This window comes from Passer montanus, unplaced genomic scaffold (assembly GCF_014805655.1).
Source record: "Passer montanus isolate IOZ18808 unplaced genomic scaffold, ASM1480565v1 scaffold73, whole genome shotgun sequence".
In the NCBI taxonomy this organism is placed as follows: domain Eukaryota; kingdom Metazoa; phylum Chordata; class Aves; order Passeriformes; family Passeridae; genus Passer; species Passer montanus.
Genome location: NW_024372481.1, coordinates 867399 through 889653, shown reverse-complemented (window position 1 = coordinate 889653; position 22255 = coordinate 867399). Strand labels below are relative to the sequence as shown.

At 50.0% G+C, this 22255-nt stretch overlaps 1 protein-coding gene across 2 annotated transcripts in view; it reads right to left on the bottom strand.

The window, feature by feature from the left end:
• The window catches only part of COL5A1 (collagen type V alpha 1 chain), a 126807-nt gene that overhangs the window by 15037 nt on the left and 89515 nt on the right, over positions 1-22255 (bottom strand). For both annotated transcript variants that reach the window (XM_039730718.1, XM_039730719.1), the window contains exons 26-52: positions 20924-20968; positions 19852-19905; positions 19634-19678; positions 18927-18980; positions 18305-18412; positions 17816-17869; positions 16524-16577; positions 12481-12525; positions 12076-12129; positions 11156-11200; positions 10458-10511; positions 9900-9953; positions 7895-7948; positions 6473-6580; positions 6234-6323; positions 6040-6093; positions 5347-5454; positions 4064-4171; positions 3372-3425; positions 2732-2785; positions 2447-2554; positions 2299-2352; positions 2109-2216; positions 1930-1983; positions 1482-1589; positions 439-492; positions 242-295 (exon numbers count right to left, since the gene is read on the bottom strand). In XM_039730718.1, coding sequence (XP_039586652.1) covers positions 242-295; positions 439-492; positions 1482-1589; positions 1930-1983; positions 2109-2216; positions 2299-2352; positions 2447-2554; positions 2732-2785; positions 3372-3425; positions 4064-4171; positions 5347-5454; positions 6040-6093; positions 6234-6323; positions 6473-6580; positions 7895-7948; positions 9900-9953; positions 10458-10511; positions 11156-11200; positions 12076-12129; positions 12481-12525; positions 16524-16577; positions 17816-17869; positions 18305-18412; positions 18927-18980; positions 19634-19678; positions 19852-19905; positions 20924-20968 — 1836 coding nt within the window. The remainder of the gene's footprint in view (positions 1-241; positions 296-438; positions 493-1481; positions 1590-1929; positions 1984-2108; positions 2217-2298; positions 2353-2446; positions 2555-2731; positions 2786-3371; positions 3426-4063; positions 4172-5346; positions 5455-6039; positions 6094-6233; positions 6324-6472; positions 6581-7894; positions 7949-9899; positions 9954-10457; positions 10512-11155; positions 11201-12075; positions 12130-12480; positions 12526-16523; positions 16578-17815; positions 17870-18304; positions 18413-18926; positions 18981-19633; positions 19679-19851; positions 19906-20923; positions 20969-22255) is intronic.

Here is a 22255-nt window from a genome sequence, read left to right as displayed (position 1 = left end):
GGGAGAGAGGGGAGGGAAAAAAGCCATGAGTGCCCCACCCATGGATGGAGGGAGAGAGGGATCCATGGATGGATGGATGACGGATGGATGGATGGATGGATGGATGACACAGGAGGGAATGAGATCCTCACTGGGCAATTCCCACTAGGAAATTCTGGTGGGAATGAGAGACTCAGTGCCCCTGGAGCTGACACAGAGCCATGGGCACTGTGGGGAACAGCTCATCTCTCCAGATACTCACAGTTTGTCCAGGTTCACCATCATCACCTTTGTCACCAGGAGGACCATCTTGACCCTAAAAAGGAGGGAAAAAGGAACAAGGAGGTGTTTTTAGGGTGTGAATAAGCAGAGGACATGCCAGGGGAGCTGCTGGGAATGAGCAGCACAGCTGAGCTTCACCACCCCAGGAGCAGGAAGCTCTGTGAGACCAACACTTACAGCTGGGCCAGGCTCTCCAGGAGGACCAGGGTCACCAGGGAAACCAACTGGACCCTGCAAAGAGAGAAGAATATTCCCAAGTCAGGGATGTCACACCAGAGAGCACCAGTGACAACATGAGGAGGCACCCTATGGAGTAAACCCCAATTTCTACAACCACAACCCCTCTTTGCAGCTGCAGTGTTTTCACCCTGTCCCAGCCTGTCCAGATCTGCATCCTGACTGCCAGAGCTCCAAAGGCAACGCTCCAGAAATCCTCCCAGTTTTCCAGAAATCCTCTGGCTGGGTGACAGCAGAGTCCTCCCAGCTCTGGGAACGTGCAGATTGGAAGGTTTTGCTTCTGCAAACGTGTGACATTTTGCACAGGAAGAGCCTCTCAGAGCATTTAATGACTGAAACACTTCAGCATTCTTCCCCATACAATGTCTGTCGGGTGCTTCACATGATTCCAGGAGCAGCCTGCAACCCATCACAGATATCCCAAATCCCATCTGTTAGGAGGGATGACTAAACTCCCCTGCCTCCTCTGCTTCTTTCTGCCATCTTGCCTTATCTCATCATAAATTTCAGGCATCAGAGGAGCCTCCAAGATAAACCCTGTGCCATTGTCCCCTGGTAAAATCAGCAGAGCTCCATTGGCTTCAGCAGAGCCGTAGAAATCAGCAGCAGCAGGGAGCTGGGTGTGCAGGTACAGCTCCCAAACCCAATAAATCTCCTTGATCCTATTTTGGAAGCTCTGCTCTGGTGCAGAAGACCTTGGAAAGCCATAAACACAAAGTGACCCCACTGCAGCTCCTCTCCATGGGGTGAGATTCCTGATAGCCTGCAAAAAGCACTGGTAATTCCAGTATTTCTGGGAAATATGGTACAGCAGGGTCTTTCCCTCATCAGCACCCTCAGGAAGGGGGAGGAGATCATGGATCACCAGAGGAGCAATTCCATGGTTAGGATACTTGTTTTAATTTCCACAGATATCTCTGGGAACATCTTTTCATGCAGAAATCTCTGCTGGCAAGGCAAGGAAAGACTGAGGGGGTACTTACAGGGCTGCCTTTGGGGCCATCATCACCTGGTGGGCCTTTGGGGCCAGGTGGACCAGCAGCACCAGAGGGACCTGCTTCTCCCTTTTCACCTCTTTCACCTTTAGGGCCCTGTAAAGGAAAAAGAACTTTATTATCAAGGAAAAAAACAAAAACAACCCATGCTGATCTCTAATTATCCTTTAATCAATTCTGAGCAAGAAGTTCTATTTGTGTCTCCAAACACAAGGACATGATTTAACAGTCCCTTCCCACAAGGACTGAGTGGTGTTCATGGTGTTCAGCCGTGGGTAGCCCAGATTTGGTGACTAAACGTGATCCTATAAATACCCAGGAACGTGGCAATGTGTCATCAATAGCCAAATCCAGGGCAGGGCTGGTTCAGTCCCTGCTGTCCCATCCACATCCACACCTCTCCAGCACATCCATGCCTCTCCCAGGGGGCACTTACCGGCAGGCCAACCTCTCCAGGGAGACCAGGCTCTCCAGATTCCCCAGGTTCACCCTACACGTGGAAAAAAAGGATGGAAATATTCACATTTCTGCAGGGGGATGAGTTTTCTGCTGGCACAGCAAAGCCACTGCATGAGTGCTGCAGCAAACTCCTGCTGCAGGCTCGTCCTGCTTTACCTTCTCTCCTACTGCACCAGGGTTTCCTATTCCTCCAGGAGGACCCTGTGGACCGTCTGCTCCTGGTGGCCCAGATGGACCTCTGGGTCCTGGTGGGCCTGGTGGGCCCTGAGAGAAAAGGAGGACAAATTTCAGATGGGTTTCTCAGAGCAATGTCAGTGTGGAAATAAGAAATTTGGAAGCCCCTTACCATCTGCCCAACGTCACCCGTTTCTCCCTTTTCCCCAGGTGGTCCTGGCAGGCCCTGTGGAGGTGCAGAGGATGAATTTTAGCTGTGAACATCTCAGGTGAGCCCCAGCTCTCACCACCCCAAACCCCCCCTGGATGCTGCAAATTACCTGCAAGCCCACAGGGCCAGGGGGGCCAGGGAAACCTCGGGGTCCTTCGTCACCTTTCTGACCAAAGAGGCCTTGCTGTCCTCGGGGCCCGGGCTCTCCATCAGCTCCCTGCAAGGACAGGGTCTGATCAGCCCAGGACAGACGTGGGGACACACCAACCTCATCTCACCACCCCCTGCTCGTGTTGGGCAGTAGCAGTGCCAGGGAGGAATCATCCCAGTGCTTCCCAGGAGGCTTTTTTGGGGAAAAAAAAGGGGATTTCTGTTCATAGGAGGCAATACTCACAGCTGGGCCAGGCTGACCAATTGGGCCTTGGGGGCCGGTGGGGCCTGGGGGACCCTGTCACAAAAAAAGAAATGTCAGTATTAGGAGACAGTGAAAAATTCACCTGGAAAAGGTGAATTCCTTCAATACAATCTCCATTAAAACTGCATTAATTCCCAAAAGAGAGGTGGAGAACAGAGTGAGGTCTCCCAGCACTCAGCCCTAACTCCTGGGTAACTCATGTTCCTCAGGCTCGGGGCAGCACAAAAAGGGTGTGGAACTGCAATTACCACAGAATTACAGGATGGTTTGGGTTGGAAGGGACCTTTAAAAATCTCCTGGTCCACCCCTCTGTCAGAGACATCTTCAACTAAATCAGAAAGGGAACTTCAGCCAAAGACCCAACTTTGGTGGCAACACTGCTCATGTTTCACAGATATTTCCATGCTAAGTGGGTGATGTGGAAATATCTCAATGTTCCTGGGAGCTGGAGGCTCCCATTTGAGGCTCTCACTCTTTTTTTACATCATGTGGGTATTTGATGAAGCACAGAAGATGAATCAACATTAGAAAATGATATAAATTTAATTTCTATTTCCAGTGAGTCACACAAGGAACCAGACTGAAGAGAAGCAGCTACAGCAGAGTCCCCTGCACTCACCTGCTCCCCCTTGTCACCTTTGCTGCCCTTCTGCCCAGGCTCCCCGATCTCACCCTGCCAGGAACAAAGGGACAACATTAATCCATCACCACTTCCACATCTCAGCAGCCCTGAGGGTCTGCATCCTCATCCCAAATCCCACAGGGACTGAATGGGTGAGTGGGCTGAAGAATTCCTGAGATTTGGCCACTCCAGGTGCAACCCAACCCTTTTCCAGCCTCCAATTCCTCAGCTGCCACGCCATGCATGAAGCTGCATCCTGCAGACCCTTTGAGCAACCACCAGAGATTTGTCCCAGCTGATGTTTCCTGGGAATCCTCCACTCCAGAGGGGCTTAATGAGACAGGGAATTAATTTGGAGAGGCTGGGCATCCGTGGGCAGGCACCTGCCACAGGTTTGGGGGAGCCAACCTGGATTTCAGGGAATTTTGTAGCTGGAAGAGCACACGGAGCCCCATCTGCTCATCCCACGGGACTGTGAGTTCCACAGAAATCCTCCAGCAGCACATCCCACCCAAGTGTGGCATGCAGCACGGGCTGGAAGAGCACATGGAGCCCCATCTGCTGCTGCTCATCCCACGGGACTGAGAGTTCCACAGAAATCCTCCAGCAGCACATCCCACCCAAGTGTGGCATGCAGCACGGTGGAAACGCTGCCCAGAGTGACCCCAGGCAGCAGGAGCTGTCCCCACCTTGTCTCCATCCTCTCCAGGAGGTCCAACAGGACCTGCGGGGCCCGGCAGCCCCACGGGGCCCTGGATGCCATCCCGGCCAGCCGGTCCTTGGGGACCCTTCTCCCCCTGGAAGCAGAAAAACACGCAGGTCACGCCCAGAGCTCTCCAAGCCAGCCATTACAGCCCATTAAGGTTTTATTCAGCTGCTAATGACTCCTGGCTGGATGGGCAGGAACAGCAAAGCCGCTTGCAGCTGATATTTCATCTGTGCTCCTTGTCTGAAGGGAGACAAAACTTGTCTTGAGGGATAATGAAAAGAACAAGCAAATGTAAGCAGTGAATACCCAGATCACAGCTGCAATTTCACCGCTACAGCAACATAATCTGATTTAATCTGAACCCTCTGCCATCTCTGCCTGGATGACAAACAAGACCCCAAGTAATTTTTACTCCCACGAGCCAGTTTTTGCTGATTCTGGTCCTGGCTGCCCCAGCTGCTCCCTCCCTGGCTGACCCCCAACTAAGGGGGGTTCTCAGGGCCCATCCTGAGATTCTGGACAAATAAAACCACCTGAAGTGAATAAAACACACTCTGTGTCAACATCTACTTGTACTCCTTTGAGCAGGAGTTTTCAATCACATTTGTTTGTTTACAGGAACTGAACAGTGAATATTTTCCAGTTTCCTCGTCCATGATTGAATTGCATCTGAATCCTGGGTGCTCTGCTCTAAATAAATTAGATGCCACATAAATTGCCTATTCATCCCTGCCCTGACTGACACATGGTTAGGTACTCAGCAGGGCAGATGTTCCTAAAACTGATTCACCAGGAAATTCTCGCCTCTGGAATAGCTGCTGGAGTTTCTAACAAACCAGCAAGTGGCTGATAAACACTTCTGATATCAATGAACCACCACCAGAGCAGCCTGACATCACCAAAGCCACCTCTGGCTCCTTCTGCTGATGGGGCTGGCTCAGTTCTCTGCCCACAGGCCTGGCCTTTGGCTGTTTGTCACCAGGAGGTGACACAGGCTGTGTCACCTTTTCAGCCCCCAGGCCTTCTCGTTGCCTGAGGACACGTCAGTCCCTGGGGTCACAGCCATGCTTGACAGGGATGTCACTTGAGCAGCTGACATTTGATGTGCTCAAGATGAGAAAATTCCTTTCTAATTGAACTTTATATAATTTTTTTTTTTTTTTTTACAATTTAAATCTCCACAAGCACTGGTTCCATGCTCAGCTCCCTACTGCACACATCTCCAGCTGTCCCACAACTGGTCATCTTCATGCTGGTACTTACTGGAGCTCCCTTTTCACCTGCAGGTCCTGGAGGTCCCTGGGGGCCAGGTCTCCCTGGCAATCCTATAGGGCCAGCTGATCCTGCAGGGCCACGCTCCCCAGGGGAGCCCTGTTGGGAGGAGGAGGAGGAAAGGAATTTAATTGCAGTATCAAGCTTCACCCATGCCCACACAGAGAGAAACCCAAGCTCTTCATCCATGTTTGTGCAGGTTTGATGGGAAAACTGCCATGTGAAGAGTTGGTACCACCAGCCTAAGGGCCCTGCAGATTGGTTTTTTGAACTAAAATCCCTGGAAGGGCTGGATTCTCCTCTGGATGGTGCAGAGAGCTCAGCTCCTGGGGACACATAAAGAGCCTGGAACAAGAGCATGAGCCACTTCACAGCCAGCAGGGAGGGCTGGATGATGAATGTTTCCTTCCAGAGATCTCAAGTGGAGACAACTTCCAGAGGGAAAGCAGGTGGATTAGAAACAAAATCCTGGATGTCCTGAACCCCTGCAGTTCCCTCAGCCTGTCACGTACATCCACAGCTGACCCCACAAATGACTGAGCTGTTACATGCAGGGCTTGTAAAATAAAGGAACATGCAGGGAGTCGTCAGGAAAATCAGGATAAAGCCTGGAGCTGTGACTAACCCTGGCCTGGCCCTGCCAAGCTTGTAAATGGTGCTGCCTGCAAGGGCAGGGATACTCACGGCTGGGCCTGGAGGGCCTGGGGGACCTTCGTTGCCTTTCAGCCCTGGAGAACCCTGGAGGAAGGAAAACAGAGTCAGCTGGGGAGGTGGACAACTGCAGCAGCTGGGAATTGAACAACTGGAGCAGCTGGGAATTGAACAACGGGAGCAGCTGGGAATTCTCCAGCCGGAGGGGCCCAGCAGCCTCTACTCACAATGGGGCCGGGGAGGCCTCGCTCTCCAGGGAACCCTCTCAATCCAGGGGGACCATCCTTCCCTGGGAGGCCAGCAGGACCAGGATCCCCCTGCAAGGACAGGGAGAAAGAGCTGAGGATCTGCTCGTTCCGTGGAGGCCCAGCTCATCTCCTCAGCCTCCAGCTGGGGCGAGGCAGGAGCTTCGTTTCTCTTCGGAATCATCCTCTCCATGTCCAGGGAGGTGAATTCCAGTCCCTACCTTGGTGCCTTCTTTTCCAGTGAGGCCAGGAAGGCCTTGTTCACCTGGGGGACCTGGGGGGCCTGGATGGCCTCGCTCACCCATGGGTCCAGTCTCACCAGTTGGACCCTGGAAAAAAACAGAGAAAATGGGTTGGGTGTTGGCAGAACAGCTGAGGAAGGAAAAGTGCAGGGTATCAGTTTAATCCTTTGGGCTGTGATGGGATGGAAGAGGTGCCTTCAGTGCCACCAGCAATCCCTGGAGACATTCCCCCTCTCCATCTCCTCTGGAAGTGGCCAACATCACCCTCAGCAGACAGGAGGCACTGGGAACCTCTGGAGCCAGCCCAAATTTCACCCAAACGAGATATTCCCACTACAACTATTACGCTTAGCTTTTCCTTTTTAATTGAAAACTTCCTAAGCACTCTCCAACCCTGCTGATTCCTGCTCGGATGGGGCATAAATAATGCATGAGGCTGGTACTCCCTGGCAATTACCCGCTGCCTCCGTGCCCTCCGAGGGCACTCAGGGTGACAAGTGTCACAGAGGGCTCCCCAGGGGCTGGTTTTTTAGAGACAAAAGCCACACGCACAAAGCCACGGTGTCCCTACCCGTTGGTGGCTTTGGGCACAGGGCTGTAACTCATGTCCTGCTGTAGGGGGGCCACTTAGAGCTCACACAGCAGCCACAGATCACAGCAACTACACCCAGCAGAGCCCCACCAAATTGCCACCGAGCCTAATTTGCACTCGAGAAGACAGACACAGCCGTCAGGGGATTGCCCCTAATCAGGGAATTTACAAATCAGGGACTTTATGGTGTCATTAAAGAGGACAAATTAATTAGTTTCTAATTAAAGCGCTGCTCCCCAGCAGCTCAGGGAAGAAGAAGGCTCGACCCAAAGCCAGTGCTGCTCAGTGCAGGCTCACTGGAAGTTGTGCTTGCTCCCACAGAGCTCGAGGTGACTGAAAGCAAAGCAGCCCAGCTCTGACAGAACCTGGCAGCACTTCAGATGAAAGAGGGATGGCTTTCCTCACAGTGACATGGAAGAGCACTCTGGCACCACGTTTGCTCTGCCCTGACCACCAGCAGCTGCACAGCCCTTGGAGATCTCATTTAACTCCCTGTCTGCTTCAGGTCTTTGAGCTGGGATGTGTTTTTCAGATGTTTTGTGTTTTTCAGCTGGGTTGTCTTTTCCAGCTGTTTTTTCACCCTACACCGGTTTTACACCAGGGTGGTTGTGCTGAACCACCTCATTTACATTGGTCTGAACCCCATCCCAACCCTTCAGCAAGGTGAGCTGGGGTCATGGGGGCATTTCACACCTGCCTCAGGAATTTCAAAGCCACCTGCCAAGGCTTTGCCTTCCCTGGAAAAGGAGTCCCTGCTGCACAAGCAGCTCCAGTTGAACCAGTTGCAGGGGTAAGAATTTCCTTCTTACCTGAGGCCCTACGACACCAGGGGGGCCTGGAGGGCCAGTCTTGCCTTGGAAACCCTGTTAGAGAAAGGGAAAAGACAAAGAGGTGACACTTCTGCCAAGGACTCCTCCTGTGAGGGTCACACTGCCACCAACTGTTCCTCCCCCAGTGAAACCCCTGACCAGGGTGGGCACCCAAAGGAAAGGGAAATAAAAAAATCAAACAGAAAGTGGGAAAAATGTCCTTGTGCATTAATAAAGGGTGAAACAGAGGAAGAAGAAGTGATTCTCAAAGCTCAGCCCTGCTGTTTGGATGGAGCTGCTGTGGTTTGGCCATATATATGTATATCTATAAAAATCTGTTCTGCTCGTAAAACCATGCAGGAAATGCCAATTAAAAACGCCATTAATGGCTATTAAATGGCTATTAAAATCAGTGTGAATTTCTTCATGCTGAGCAGTTCTTTAAAGCTATTTCCCTTATCCTGCTCCCCATTCTGATGCTGGTTTAGGCTCGGTTCTGTCTCAGCTCAGCTCCCAGAAGCTCAGGGGCAGCTTAACCCACGGGGGCTGAGTGAAGCTTTATCTCCTCCATCAACATTTGCTGAAAGGAACCACAGCCGTGTTTGTCTGCAAAGGCTGATGAGCAGGGAAGTCTCCCTGACAGCTCCTTCCAATGGCATTTTGAAGAGTGACAAAGAGGAACTCTCACCACTGCAATTGTTTGGCTCTCCCAGGCTACTCCTTAAAAAGCACATTAATTATGGTTGTTACTCCAGCCTGCTGACAAGCTTGAGGAATGGCATTTAGGGCACACGGGCTATTCTCTCCGTGCCACAAAAGAGGATCAGATAAATCCCATGCCAACGCTAGCCTGTCATGCTTAAATAACTCCTCCATGCTGTTCTGGCTGCCTGCAGATCAGAAAATCTCCTGTCACTGATGGGGAAATGGCAAAATATCCTTGGGAAATGAAGGTGCAATTTAAACTCTTATCACAGACAAATATTTAGACCATTTCTGTGCAGGACTTTCCTTATTAACCTGGAGAAAGGGCTTTCCTTTTGTACTCTTTGAGCCTTGGGCACAGAGGCTTTAGAATCTGTCACGGTTTTTTTAGAGCCAATCTTTGCAAATCTAATATGGTCAAATATCTCAGCATGCCTGTTTGCTGCTGAATGGGAACTTCAATAAGGGGAAGTGTTTGACACAGAGATTTCAATCTTGCACAAAGATACCTTGCACTGACCAGCCTACTGATGTAGAAGGAGCATTTAATTCATTTTTATGCTGCTCTCCTTAAATTTTGGCACTGTGAGGGGAAAAGGGGACAAAAAGGGGATTTCTGCTGCCTGGGTCTGCAGGGGAAAGTGGTCTCTGCAAGGCTGATGGTACAGATTAACAGAGATTCTCTTTCCTGAGAGAGGCAAATGGAGGAAAGCAATTAGGGAGAGCTTTCAGGCCCCAAAATAATTAAAAGACCATTCTCCATTCACTCCTGCAGACTTGGAGGTTGATGCTTTTGATTGCAGCCTCAAAAGCTGATGACAGCAGATGCTGTCCAAGTTCTCATTGCTCCCTCCACCTTGGATGTCATGGAAAACTCAAGGAAGACTCAATGTCAGTCAGGCTCTGGCAGGTGAAAACTCTTCACCTTTAAGGTAATCCTGACCTGAGAACTTGGCTCAAAAACACCTCAAACCCCTTGTTTTAAAATCAGTTGTGTAAATAAATATCTGGTGCTGGGCTGAGCAGTGTTTGCACTGCCTTGCTTAGCAAATGCCAGGCAAGTTAATTAAATTGTGTGATAAGCTGAGGGGAAAAAATGCATCATGTGCAAAACCTTCTTAATGTTCATTTGCTGGGGAAGGCAGAGGGGAGAAATGGGCTGCTTCCCACAGAGACAGACCCTCAGGGAACCCAAACAATCCAAACTGGGGCTGCACCTCCCCAGCAGCACAGGAGGGTTTAGAGAACCCAAAATGAGGCTCTGGAGTGATGACCACTCCAAGGTTTTTTGGCTACTTACAGTTTCTCCTCTCTGTCCAGGGTGCCCAGGCAATCCATCCTTCCCAGGGGGACCCTGTGGCAGAAAATCAGGGGGAGAAGCAGCATCACCAAGTGCTTGGCAATAAAACTGTGACAAACATTGAATCAGCCCTGCTTGCCTCAGCTCCCAGCTATTTCACAGGAAAATGGAACTGCAGACCCTGAAAGCTGCACCCCTTTCCTCCCACACATCTCCCAAAGGATTCATCTTACAGGAGCTGCTCACCACACTCAGGAAATCACTCCCAAACCATTGCTGAGGTCCCCCCAGTGTACAAGAACTGCAGGGACAGCAGTGCTGGGCTGTCCTCCACATCCACAGAGGGAAAATAAAGCACAGAACAGCCACAAAAGATCCCAGAGATCCTGAGTCAGTAGGAAATGAACATTTATAATCAGCTGCAATTTACTTGGCTATTTAAAATCTGAAACCATCGGGTTGTTATCAGCATGTCTCAGTAATGTCTTTTCTTGGGAACTTGTCAGGGAATCAGCTCAGGCTGGGTGGGAAAGGCTGGATTATCCTTTTGTTACTTACAGGGGGGCCTTTTGGTCCAGGAAATCCAGTCGGTCCTTGAGGCCCTGGTGGTCCCTGGGATGAAAGACAAGCCAGAGAAGCTGGTTAAGGAACCTGCAACACTTGATGTGAAATATTACCTCTGTGTGAGCAGCAGGTAAGCACAAAGGTCTGGAAAGCCAGATGCTGGGTGATTGTGTAGAAAAAATTACAAACAGAACAAAAGCCAGTGGGGAGGGAAAAAAACCCCAGAAACTGAGGCTAAAATAATGAAAGTCCCATTGTTTCAGGATTTCCCACCTGCCTGTGGTCTGGAGAAAGCAGCAGGAGGTCCTAGAGAACCACATCCTCCAGAAAGTGCCTGGAATTCTGGCTGCCTGCAGCCACCCAGGGGTGACTTGTCCCTTCTCCCATGAATGATGCTTCCACAGGACACCCAAAGTCCCACCTGAGCCTTCCCTGCAGAGCTCAGACAGGACCTAAGGCCTGGAGGTGGCTTGGGGGACCTCTCTCCACACCAGCACCTTTCACCTTGGATTTCTAACCAGAATTTTCAGGTTTTTTTCCCTTTTGCTGAGCTGCATCCTGGCTCCTGCCCACTCCTTTTTGCAAACAGGGCACCCAGGAGGATCCACCTTGCCCAAAACCCCTCAGCCCTGCAAGCTCACCTCCCCTGCCAGAGCACTGCACTGAGTCCTTTCCCCCTCAGTTCATCTTACCCTTTCTCCAGGAGGACCAGGGGGGCCATCACCACCAGAGTTGCCCTTTTAGAAAGAAGGAAAACAAGAAAGCATTTTAAAAAATACCCAAATCAGCATCACAGCTTCTGTGTGCAAAGGCTTCAGATGGCACCAAGCCCACGGTGACACCACACCCCAGCAACTCCCCCAGCCCTCTCTAATAATAATTCTGTGGCAGGAGCAGCAGCCAGTGACAAATGAGCAGCTGCTTGTTCCCCCCACATCCCCTCATAAAAAAATCCTGGGGAGATTGGGATATTTCCACCACACAGTGGCCTCCCTCAGAGATGTAAATGCCACCCAGAAGAGGAGGGATTGATCCAAAATTCATGCCAACACAAAGCTCAGAGATTAGTTTGTAAATCTGGCAGTGTGATGGTGACAATGTCTCACAACAAAAGCTTTGTTGCCATCAAGCCTGGTGATCCATGCTCAGGTAATCAGTGCATCTGGGTTGGTTTGGAGAAAAATCCCAAATTTTGCCTGGTGCCCAATCCTGGCTCAGCAGTGGGAAGGCAAAAATGGCTCAGCCAGGCTCTGGAGATCAACAGCACCACATTCCCTCACCCACAGCACAGCCTGAGGGCTCTCAGGGGTTTTAAACTCTATTTAAACCCCAAACTGAGGGGTTGGGGAGGTTTAGGGGCTGTGGGGTTGTGCTGATGTTGGTGCTGTGCTGGTCTCCAGTCTGGGCGTGCCCTCAAAGTCCTGCTGCCTCCTGGGCCAGCACATTTCCACAGCCTGGGCACCAACTCTGCAGTGGGTTACGAGCTGGGAATGAGCCCCAGGAGGGCTCAGCTTTCCCAACCCAAAGGAAAAGGGAAGGAGGGAGATGAACCAGCTGCTCTCCACACCAGCACTGCCCAGGACACCACCCCAAAGGCTCCCCCAGGCCTTACCTTTGGGCCAGGCTTTCCAGTGCTTCCCCTGGGGCCTCTTTCGCCACGTGGACCCTTGAAAAGACACAAAAGGTGACATTTGAGGACTCTCTGCTACCCCAAGCACCTGAGCTACGTGGGGTCAACAAATCATCAAGCAAATCATCAAAGGTGACATTTGAGGACTCTGTTGCCCCAAGCACCTGAGCTACGTGGGGTCAACAAATCATCAAGGGGTGACAGGAAAGTCACCAGAAAGATTTAAACCACATTCAGTGGTGACACCCAGCCCCAAATCTGTGTCCCCCTGGCTTAGCTTTAGCTGCTGAAGGTCAGGTCCCACCCCAGTGAGGACACAAAGCCCATCCCAGTTTTCCTTTGGCCAGGACAAGGTTCTGAAGGGAACAAGGATGAAGAACTGGTTACCGTGGGACCACGCTGCCCTCTTGGACCCGGTTTGCCAGGAGTGCCCTGGAATGGAAAAGGAGAAGGGATTAGGAACCAGCAGCACAGCAGAGGAGCCCTCAGCAGAGCCTGGCACACACACACTGCCTCAGAACCTCTCTGCTCCTCATCTGCCACGAAAAAGTCAGTGACGGGTTCACCTCCACCTCCTGATTCTTGTATTTATTTGAATTTATAGCACTTGGGCAGGTCTGGACACTGATCCCAATGCCCAGACAACATCTGCTCTCTGAGGGAATGAACCTCTTCAGGAGCAGCATCTGAAGTCCTTTAAAGCCCCAAAATGCTTTCAAAGATGAGGCCGCCCCCTCAGTATCCCAAAAACCCAGCCAAAATCTCTTCAGCTCAGCCACCTGTAATCCCATTTTCCCCCACTGATGCCTGCTCCAGACATGGGGCAGGGTCCTCACCCTGCTGCTGCCAGGGGCTGCTGTGGGATTTGGAAGGTGTGACACAGATCCCTGCACCCAGGCCAATTAAGCTGCCCTACATACCTACAGATCTTCCCAAATTCAGAGCTAAACAAGGGATTCCAGGCGTTGTTGGGAGCAGCTCATGAGATCTGACAGCTGCACTCAGCTCCCCGGGATGGGACTGGGATCAGTCCTGCCATGGAAATCCTGCACCTAAACCTGGCAGCACATGAAGCTGAGCCTAAAAGCAAAGGCATGGCCTAAAAGCCCGGTTTTGGCTGGTGTCAAGTGGCCAAAAAACCACGGAGAGGTTTGACTTTGCCCTGTGGACCTGCAGCCTGTTAATGGCACCAATCACCCCTAAAGGAAAGGAGAAGAAGCCTCGATTCCCAGGGTGTTAAAAATATCCCTTTGCCATTTTCTGCCCCAAATCCATCACCTCGCTGGAGCCTGCTCAGCTCTGACACTCATTAACCAGCAGAACATAAAACAGGAGCTGCAAAACTTTCCCATCAACTTTCTTGCAGCTGCTAAAATTAGTCCTGCTGAATCTTCCTTGTTCTGCAGCTCCATTTATTAAAGCCTGCTGGCATTTTTGGATTGTTTTTAATTAATGACAAAATTCACTTTAAAGTATTCCAGCTGGTTTTGTTGGAGCTCTGGGAGGCTAAATTGGGAGCAGGTGGGGAGGAGGGGGTTCTGCCTCCCCTCAGGTAGCCCCCCACACTCCTCTGCTTCTCCCACAATTCTATTTTTAAGCCAAATTTCCCCCCTGTTTATTGCTGTCATTAGTCATACACTCAGCCCCGTGTACAGTTGCAAAGAATTTATATTCCCTGTAAATATACACAGACCTGTATTTGTCAAACAAGGATTTTGACATGAAGGCAGCTAAATTCAGATTATTTTCCAGGCACACCAAGAAATAGCTGGATCTGGGGAGCTCTGTCAAACTGGGCAAGCAGGGAAATCTATTGCCCCCTGCTAAAGGCAGAAAATAGCTCTTAAATAAGATTTATTATTCATGTGTAACTATTGATTTCATGAGCAGGGCTTGAAAAGATGCTGAGCCCACCTCGAGCTGAGGAGGGGCTCGGTGATGAGCAGCTCTGGGGGGATTTAATGGGTCAGGATTCTCCAAAAGCACCAAACAGAGAATAAAAAACTGCTTTGGGCTGGAAGGGACCTTAAAGCTCAGCTCATTCCAAACATTCCCATGGGCAGGGACACCTTCCACCATCCCAGGTTGCTCCAAGCCCCATCCAAAGCCACTCCAGGCTATTTTAAATAGCTTTATTTCATCTTTCCTGCAGGTTCCCTCCAAATTCTGCAAGCCCCAACCAGCTCACCCCAAAGCTTCTCTTCTCCAGCAATCCCAGTTCTCCCAGCTCATCCCTTAATCATCTTCATCCCTTTTTCCCTCCCCATTTTTACCTTTCCAGCCCTTTTTTGTACAGCTGAGCAGGCGCGAGCTGAACTTTTGTGGTTGGAGATGTTCAGCACCTCAGTACTAAAATTCAGCTGCCTGTGCAGGTCCTGCCCTTCCACCTTTGATTTTCACCTTTGTTTGAATTATTTAACGACTTGGGAAGAATCTTTGTGCTGCTGAAACAACAGACTGAGAAGCTGAGCTTCGTTTTGGGAGAGAAATGTGGGATTTGCATGATTTTGGCCACATAAACCAGGGAATTGAAGAGCAAAATGGGGATATTGTGGTAAAGAAAAGACAAACAAATGATTTGGGGTTTTTGCAGCTCCAAATTGAGTTGTTCCACTGTGAACTGGAGGGGAAAAAAACCCTAGAAAATTTACGTCTTGATGCCATGTGAACACATTCATAAACCAAACAAATTGAGTGGTCTTAGGAGAAGCAGAGGGGGATTTATCAAGTCTGACTCAATGAGGCTTAAATTAAGATGAGGACTGGAGCAGAGTGACCCCAGCTCAGCCTATAATTCTGTATATAATTGCTTTTCTCTTATTTCAAATGGGATACTCGGGAGGGGAAAAAAAATATAGATGGATAGCAAAGCTGTTACTGAAAATCAGCATTTCTGCTACTCTTAAATTTCCAAGCTGAGCTCCTGTTGCTAATGGGAAGATTTGTCCATGAAAATCTCTCTCTACACTGATAAAGTGAATGCAGGGTGATTAATTTGATATAAAATGGTAGAAATGGTCTAATCACCCATTGAAAATCAAAAAGAAAAAATTAAAAATTGGAATTACCACGAAATAAATCAACGTTTGAAAGGTTAAAATGCCCTTTTCTAATTCCTGAAGTGAATGTGGCATGCCAAGGGTGTAACTAAATATCCTCACCACCTCCATTAAAGGCACAAAGCTCATTTGGAATAAAAGTGAGGAAAGTGCTGATTTTTTTGCCTTCTCTTCTCATGGCTTGGTTCTGAAGCTGGGCCCTTTCCCATCAGATCTGCTCCTTCCCCAACCTCTTTCAGGCTGGATAATGCCAAAACTGCAGCCCAAACCCCCTCAGGGTTTGTTCCAGCCTCAGAAATGCCCAGCTCCTGGTACCTTCTCCACTCCCTGGAAGGTTTCCCATCCCCTCCCAGCTGGATGTGATTCCATCCCAGAATAGAATCATTCATGGATGTGCAGGGATTTCAAAGCAGAACATCCCTCCCCTGCTGTTCTACACCCCTCAAAAACCCAGCCCGGGGGTTTTATTGCTGGATATTTGAGAGGGAGGGGGGTAATTCCAGGGAATTCCAGGCTGAATTTCCTGGCCTCCCTCCTCCTGCCCAGCCAGAGCAGAGGGAGGGATGGGGATGAGCATTTGTAGCTCCAAATGAAATGAAATAATAAAAAAGGGGGTGGATAGGACCCAAATTGCAGTGGTAGGATATTAATGCAGTGCAAAGTGATTTATATTTGCTGGGCTCCTCTCAAAGCTGCCTGTTAGAAGTCATTTCTATTTAAATGAGAGTAAAAAGGAAACTAATTCCACTTGCTGTCCTCACTCCCCCTTCTTGTCACTGTGACCGGAGCTGGTGCAGAAAATTACTTTGTTTGTACTCTGAATCCTTTAATTCGAGCATGTTCTGCAGCAGATAAAAAATAAATCAGTATATTTAGACAATCCCTACTCTGAGAGAAGGCTGTGGAGGTGGGGTGAGAGGCAGAGACAAGGCTGGGGGACGAAACCCCCTGATTTTCAGGGTGTCTCTGAATTTTGAGCAGCTTATTAAAAGCACTGAGAGTGTTCTCAGCCATGCATTTAGAATTTCAAGTTAGGTGAAAGATGGTTCTGGCTGCTTCTGAACAGACTCAGCCATCTCTAATAATTACTGTTAATTAAAGAGCTCTTTGTGCCCTGAGCAAAGTCTGAGCAAAGGATTCAGGTTCAGAGGAGCCTCTTAAAATATCCTGAGGGGAAAATTCCCAGAATTTAATTGGGGAGCTGCTGGCTGTGCCATCCCCAGCATCCTCCTGTCCTGCAGCAGGAACCTCATCCTGGGATGAGCCTTTTGGGGCAATTCCTGAGTGGAAAAGGCTCTGGAGCAGCAGCCCAGCAATGGAATGATCCCTGGAGAGAAAGGAATGAGTGGAGCAGTGGGAATCCAATCTTACCCGTGTGCCCTTCTCTCCGTTGGCTCCTGGGAATCCTGGGAAGCCGATGGAGCCCTTGGGGGAAGAGCAGAGAGGGAAGAAGAGGCTCAGGATGGCCCTGGGGCAGCTCTGGCCATCCCCAGCCCTTGTCCCCTGAACCTCCCTCCAGTAACAGCAAAACCATCAGGCCCAGGGTGCCCTCTGAAATTCAATTTTCTCCAAAAACAACACCAAAACCAAATATCCATGCTCATTAGCAGTCACTACAAAAAGCCAAGCCCACGGTTGTGATGGGAGCCCAGGCAGGATTTTGGATTTTAGCTCCTAAGTCACTGTGGTGCACATGAAAATTTAACTCCTGGCTTGTTCCTTTCTGATGCCAGCGCCTGGAGAATTGCTGCTGCTGCTGCTTTTAAAATATGGATTAGTCCAAGAAAATGCTAAAAAACACCCCCCCAGCCTTACTCCAGATATAAAATGTAAATTAAAAATAAACCAGCCCCACCACAAGCAGGAAACAATCTCTTGCAGATAATTCTGTCTCCAGAATGAAACAAGCCTGGGTTGGTTTGGGTTTTTTTTAGGCAGTGAACATGAATAATAAAACATGATTCTTACAAAAAAAAGTTAACAAAACCAGAAGTTCCCAAAGCCTCCAGGGCATGTGAAAACTGGGCTGGAGCCTAAGTCTATGGAGTGGAATTCAGAGTTTTAATTTAAAAAAATGCCTTGAAAATGGCCTGAACAGAGGTGGGCGTGGAGAGAAGCTACAAAGGATGTTTGCAAATATGCAAATAGCAGCTTTATTTTAATTTCAGGGAGACCCTGAGTCATTAACTATTCTCCTTAATTAATTAGATGATGCTATCTTGGAAGATAAAAACCCTAATCCAAGGAGAAGGACTGCAATCCCTTTCAGCAGCAGGAAAGCTCCCAGGAGCCATCCCTGCACATCCCAGCCCTTCTCCAGCTCTTCCCACCACTTTGGGACCCAAGCCATGCACAACCCCTGAATTCCACCATGTGCTTCCCTATTTTTGTCCTGCATGGGTGGGAAGGAGGGACCTCACCCCACACATGGGGGCTGAGCTGGGCTGTGTTCCTGGGCTCCTCATCCCATCCCAGACCTCTTCATCCCATCCCAAACCTCCCCATCACGTCCCATCCAAACCTTCTCATCCTATTTCCATCCAAACCTCCTCATTTCATGCCAAACCTCCTCATCCCATCTCATCTCATCCCAGACCTCTCCATCCCATCCCATCCCATCCCATCCCATCCCATCCCATCCCATCCCATCCCATCCCCGTTACCTTGGGGCCCTGCCTGCCCGGGTACCCTGGCAGTCCTGGCACGCCGAGTTTTCCCTGGAAAAGAAGGAAAAGTGAGTTAGAGCAGGAAGGGGGGGATGCCAAGGGCAGGGAGGGGCAGGGCAGATGGCACCTGGGTGGAATAAAACTTTGGGGCACTGAGGGAATCCCAGTGGGGAGATGCAGAGTGAGCACTGTAACTGTGCTGGGAACCAGTTAGGAATGGTTGTGGTTTTATTGAAATTAGACTGGGGTTTTATTGACATTTATTTAAATCAAACTTTCCACTTATCCCCCTCTGATCTTTTTTTCTGTACCCAAACAACCCCAAAAAGACCAAAGCCTCCATGTGGCTGCCCTAAACCACCTCCCTTGGGCCTCCCTTCACACAAAATTCCTCTTCCTCCCTCTGCCCTAAAACTGCCCACACCCTGAGACACCCCAAAATAGTGGGGTTTGGTGTAAAACACAGAATTCCCATCCTGGGCTCACCTTCTCTCCAGCAGGGCCAAGAGGACCTGGATCTCCATTGGGGCCAGAGCGACCTTTGGGGCCTTCAGGCCCATCCTCACCCCGGGGGCCAGGGGGGCCGATTTCCCCCTGTTAATTACAAGAGAAGGGTTAATTAGACAGGCAGGCCCCAGATCCTGTGTTTGCTGGCAGCAGATATTCCATGGAGCTGCTCTGGGAGAAAGCTGGGCTTCACCAGGAGGCTCAGGGAGAGGAAATTGTGAAGTGTGACCAAAGCCCTGGGGTTTTATCCCACAAAATCCCCAAAGTGATCCCATCCACACTGGGAACATCTCCACAAAACCAGCCTTCATCAGCTCTGATTGCAGCCCCTTCACCTTCCTCCCTTTCACCTTCACCTGGACGTGCAAAGCAAGCCCTGGGAGGTGTTTGATTGAGGGCTGAGCTGGACAACTGCAGGATAATTATGGGAATTATTGGGAAATCTGAGCTGTTGACATGGACTGTGGCACTGCCAGCTCCAGCACAGGGGACAGCAGTGTCATTGTCACACAGGGAGCAGGAGATGGTTCCATGCTGGGAACAGGCTTCTCCTGGCTCACCAGGAACTGCTGGATTGATCCCACAGGTCCCAGACTCTCACCCGGTCTCCTTTGATGCCCATGTCACCTTTGAAGCCAGGGAAACCATCTTCACCCTAAAAATGGAGAGGGGAAAAATCACCCGAGGTGTAGAGATAGGAAAAAAATAATTAAAGTTTCTTAAGCCTCATTTGTTCAGGAAGGACAAGCTGAGTTCCACACATTGCCTTCTCCAAGTCCTTGGAGTGCACAAGCAGGATGGAAACCCACCCAAAACCCCAAAGAACCCCTACAGTGTCCCCAAATGTGCCCTGCATCCCATCCTGGCTGCAGGCCAGCACCACAAACAGGCCCAGTGTGAGCAACAGGACCTTGGCAGCACTGGGAACCAATTATTTCTGAAGTAGAACTGGTTTTATTCCCATGAAATAGGTTTTACACCTGCTCCCAGGCAGCCTCCAGGACACTGCAATATTTCCTTCAGCCAAGAAGGTTTAATTGCAGAGTAATCAATAATGCATCTCATCCTACAGCTCATCCCTGAGAGGCACTGAAGACACTTCCCAGAAAGTTTTAAAGTTTGGGAGATCCCAAGCTCAAACTGCTGCTGAATTGCTGGGGAGGGGCAGGGATGAAGGAAAGGTGCTCAGTCCCCTTTTTCCCCCAAAAAACCCCCTTGTGCAGGAGAAAACCTCCCAGGGAATATCCTGTGGGATCCACCAACGAAAATGCTCAGAAATTGCAGAAACACAACCCAAACTGAACTCACCTTTTCCCCCTTGGTGCCTTTCAAGCCACGAACTCCATCTGCTCCCTTGAGAGAGAAACCAAGATGTTACTAGGGTGGGGGTAAAGTTTAGAGTGAAGAAATTAAAAATCGCCACTAATTGTGGTGATTTCTGCTTTCTTTGACGTTTAATTGTATCTCTGCACACTCCAGCCCAGGCTGGAGAATTCCAGTGACAGGGACACTGCTCCTGTCCTTACCTTGACTCCTCGTGGTCCTGGATATCCAATGGGGCCCTGAGGACCTGGGGGACCCTGAGGGGACAAAATGCAAACAAGAAAAACACATCAAAAACCACCCCAGAGGTGCAGTGATGAGGAGGAGGTGTGGAAAACAAATTCCTTGCTTCCCACATGGGATGGGAATGGCAGGAGCCACCCGAAAACAGCTCCAAATAGCCCAAAATAACCCAAAATAACCCAAAAATAGCTCAGGGAGCTGCAGGAGCATCACCTGCAGCAGGTGTGGTGGGCTGAGCTGATGGCAAAGTCCCATCCAACAGGAAAGGGAGGATGAGGAGGGTCAGGACAGAAACAACTTGTTAGAAAGGGGATTTACACACAAGGTATGATTTGTGGTTTGGGTTGAGGAACACCAGGGAACAGGAACATGTTCTGTTCCACCCTGCTTCCAAAGCACCCTGGGGATGACCACAGAGAGGAGGCACCACCCCCAAACCCTTTTGATTTCTCCAGAAAATTGGAGTTTTCAGCCTCCTGTGACAGCAGAGGGACAAACCCAGCTGTGGTTGTGTCCAGCAGCACTCCTGGATGTCCACCCAGCTGGGATGAGCTCTGAGCAGAGACTTTTGACAAGGGCAGTGCTGTCTGGGAGCCTGGGCTGCAGCAGGAATGCAGCTGGCGAATCTCCTGGACAGAGGGACCAGTGCATAATTCAAGGGCTTTGGCCTCTGGCAATAATCTCAAATATATTGTTAAATAGGAACTTGGAGGTGGAAGAGGGAAAAAAAAAATCTATTTTCTACATTGCCTGTGCCACAAAGGATATTTATTTGTGTCTGTCAGGAGCAAGCTTCCCCTCCCAGGTTCAGTTCTTGGTGTGGGCTGCTCTGTGGAGCACTGCTGGCCAGGAGAGCTGGGAGGAGCTCACAAGAGACACCCAGAGACAAAATCTGGGCTCAGCTTTCAGACTTCAGCTGGGTTTGCTCCTCAGCACCTCCCCTGCCCCGCTGGCCATCCCTGTGGAGATCCATCTCCACCCAGCTGCCCTGACCTCCCTCCTGTTTGAGCTGAGGGTTTTGTGGACACCTACCTGACTCCCCTTCTCTCCAGGAGGACCTTCCTTGCCAGGGTGACCCTATGGATAAAAGAGACAAAGAAAAGAGGTTTTTGGGGTTTAGAGCACATTTAATTTTGGGGTTTAGAGCACATTTAATGCTTTGGTAGCTGTGATTTATTTGTCAGAGAGCAGCTGCTCCCCACGAAGCTCCTATTGACACAAGTGGCCTCCCTGAAGCCACCTTGCTTTTCCCAAAGGGAAAACAGCAGCATTTGGATCCTTGTTGCTTTTCCACCTGGTTATTTCTAATTTTCCCCTTCAGCACCTCCCAGCAGAGCAGCACGAAGCATTCTGGAATATTCTCTGTGCAGCAGAACACCTGGGGTAGCTCAGCACGAAAGCAGCCCGGGGATTTTGCAGGTAGGAAAACAGATAAAATCCTGGTGGCAGGAAACTTGTGAAGGTCACAAGATGCCCAGACTGGTCAGAGCCCCTCATTAAGTTCCTGATTCCTGGAGTCCAGCAGCAGATCCCATGCCAAGTGCTCAGCTAACCTGCATCCCTGCTAGACAGAGGCTGCCTGGAGGCTGGCCAGCATTCATTCCTCCTGGGATTTGATGCTGAATAATTCAGCATCCCAGAGTTCCCAACACGTTCTCATCACCAGCCTTTAGAGCCCTTTTCCTGCAGCCAGGAAAAATCCAAGTGTGAATTGCCCCAGGTAGAGCTGGGAGGGTCAGGGAGGAATCCGGAATCCAGAAAAGTGGTTTTGAGTGGTTTCCCCACAGCTGGATCCAAAAATGGAGCTGGGATGGAAAACAACTTTTGGTTTGGCAATATCTGCCATATCAGTGACCCCTAGAAGGGCACTCACTGCACACCTTGGTTGGTTAAGGATGATGGGAGCACATCCAGCTGCTCTAAAGCCATTCTGCACTCTCTGGTGTCTTCAGTGAACTCCCTCCTAGAAATCACAAATTTCTACCCATATAGCAAAGAAAATGATGAGCATTTTCCATCATCAGTTTCAGAAGGGAATGTCATGCAAGCCAGACTCCCTGAGTTTAATAAAGGAACAAAATGACAGCTGTCACTCCTCCATCAGCAAAATGGGGGAGAAAATTCAAATCTCAGCTTGTCCTGAGATTTTATTGGCACCAACAGCACCAGGGCACAAAAGATCCCTAAAACCCCTCCTGCCTTCAGCTCCAGGGTGAGCCTGCAGCAGGATTTCCAAAGCTTTGGTCCAGCCTGCACTAAACCATCCCCATTTTCACTGTGTCCACCTCCCTGGCTGCTCCTGAGATCACAAATTGATGGGCAGCCCTCACAGTGAGGCCCTTGGGGATTTTCAGGGATTTTCCA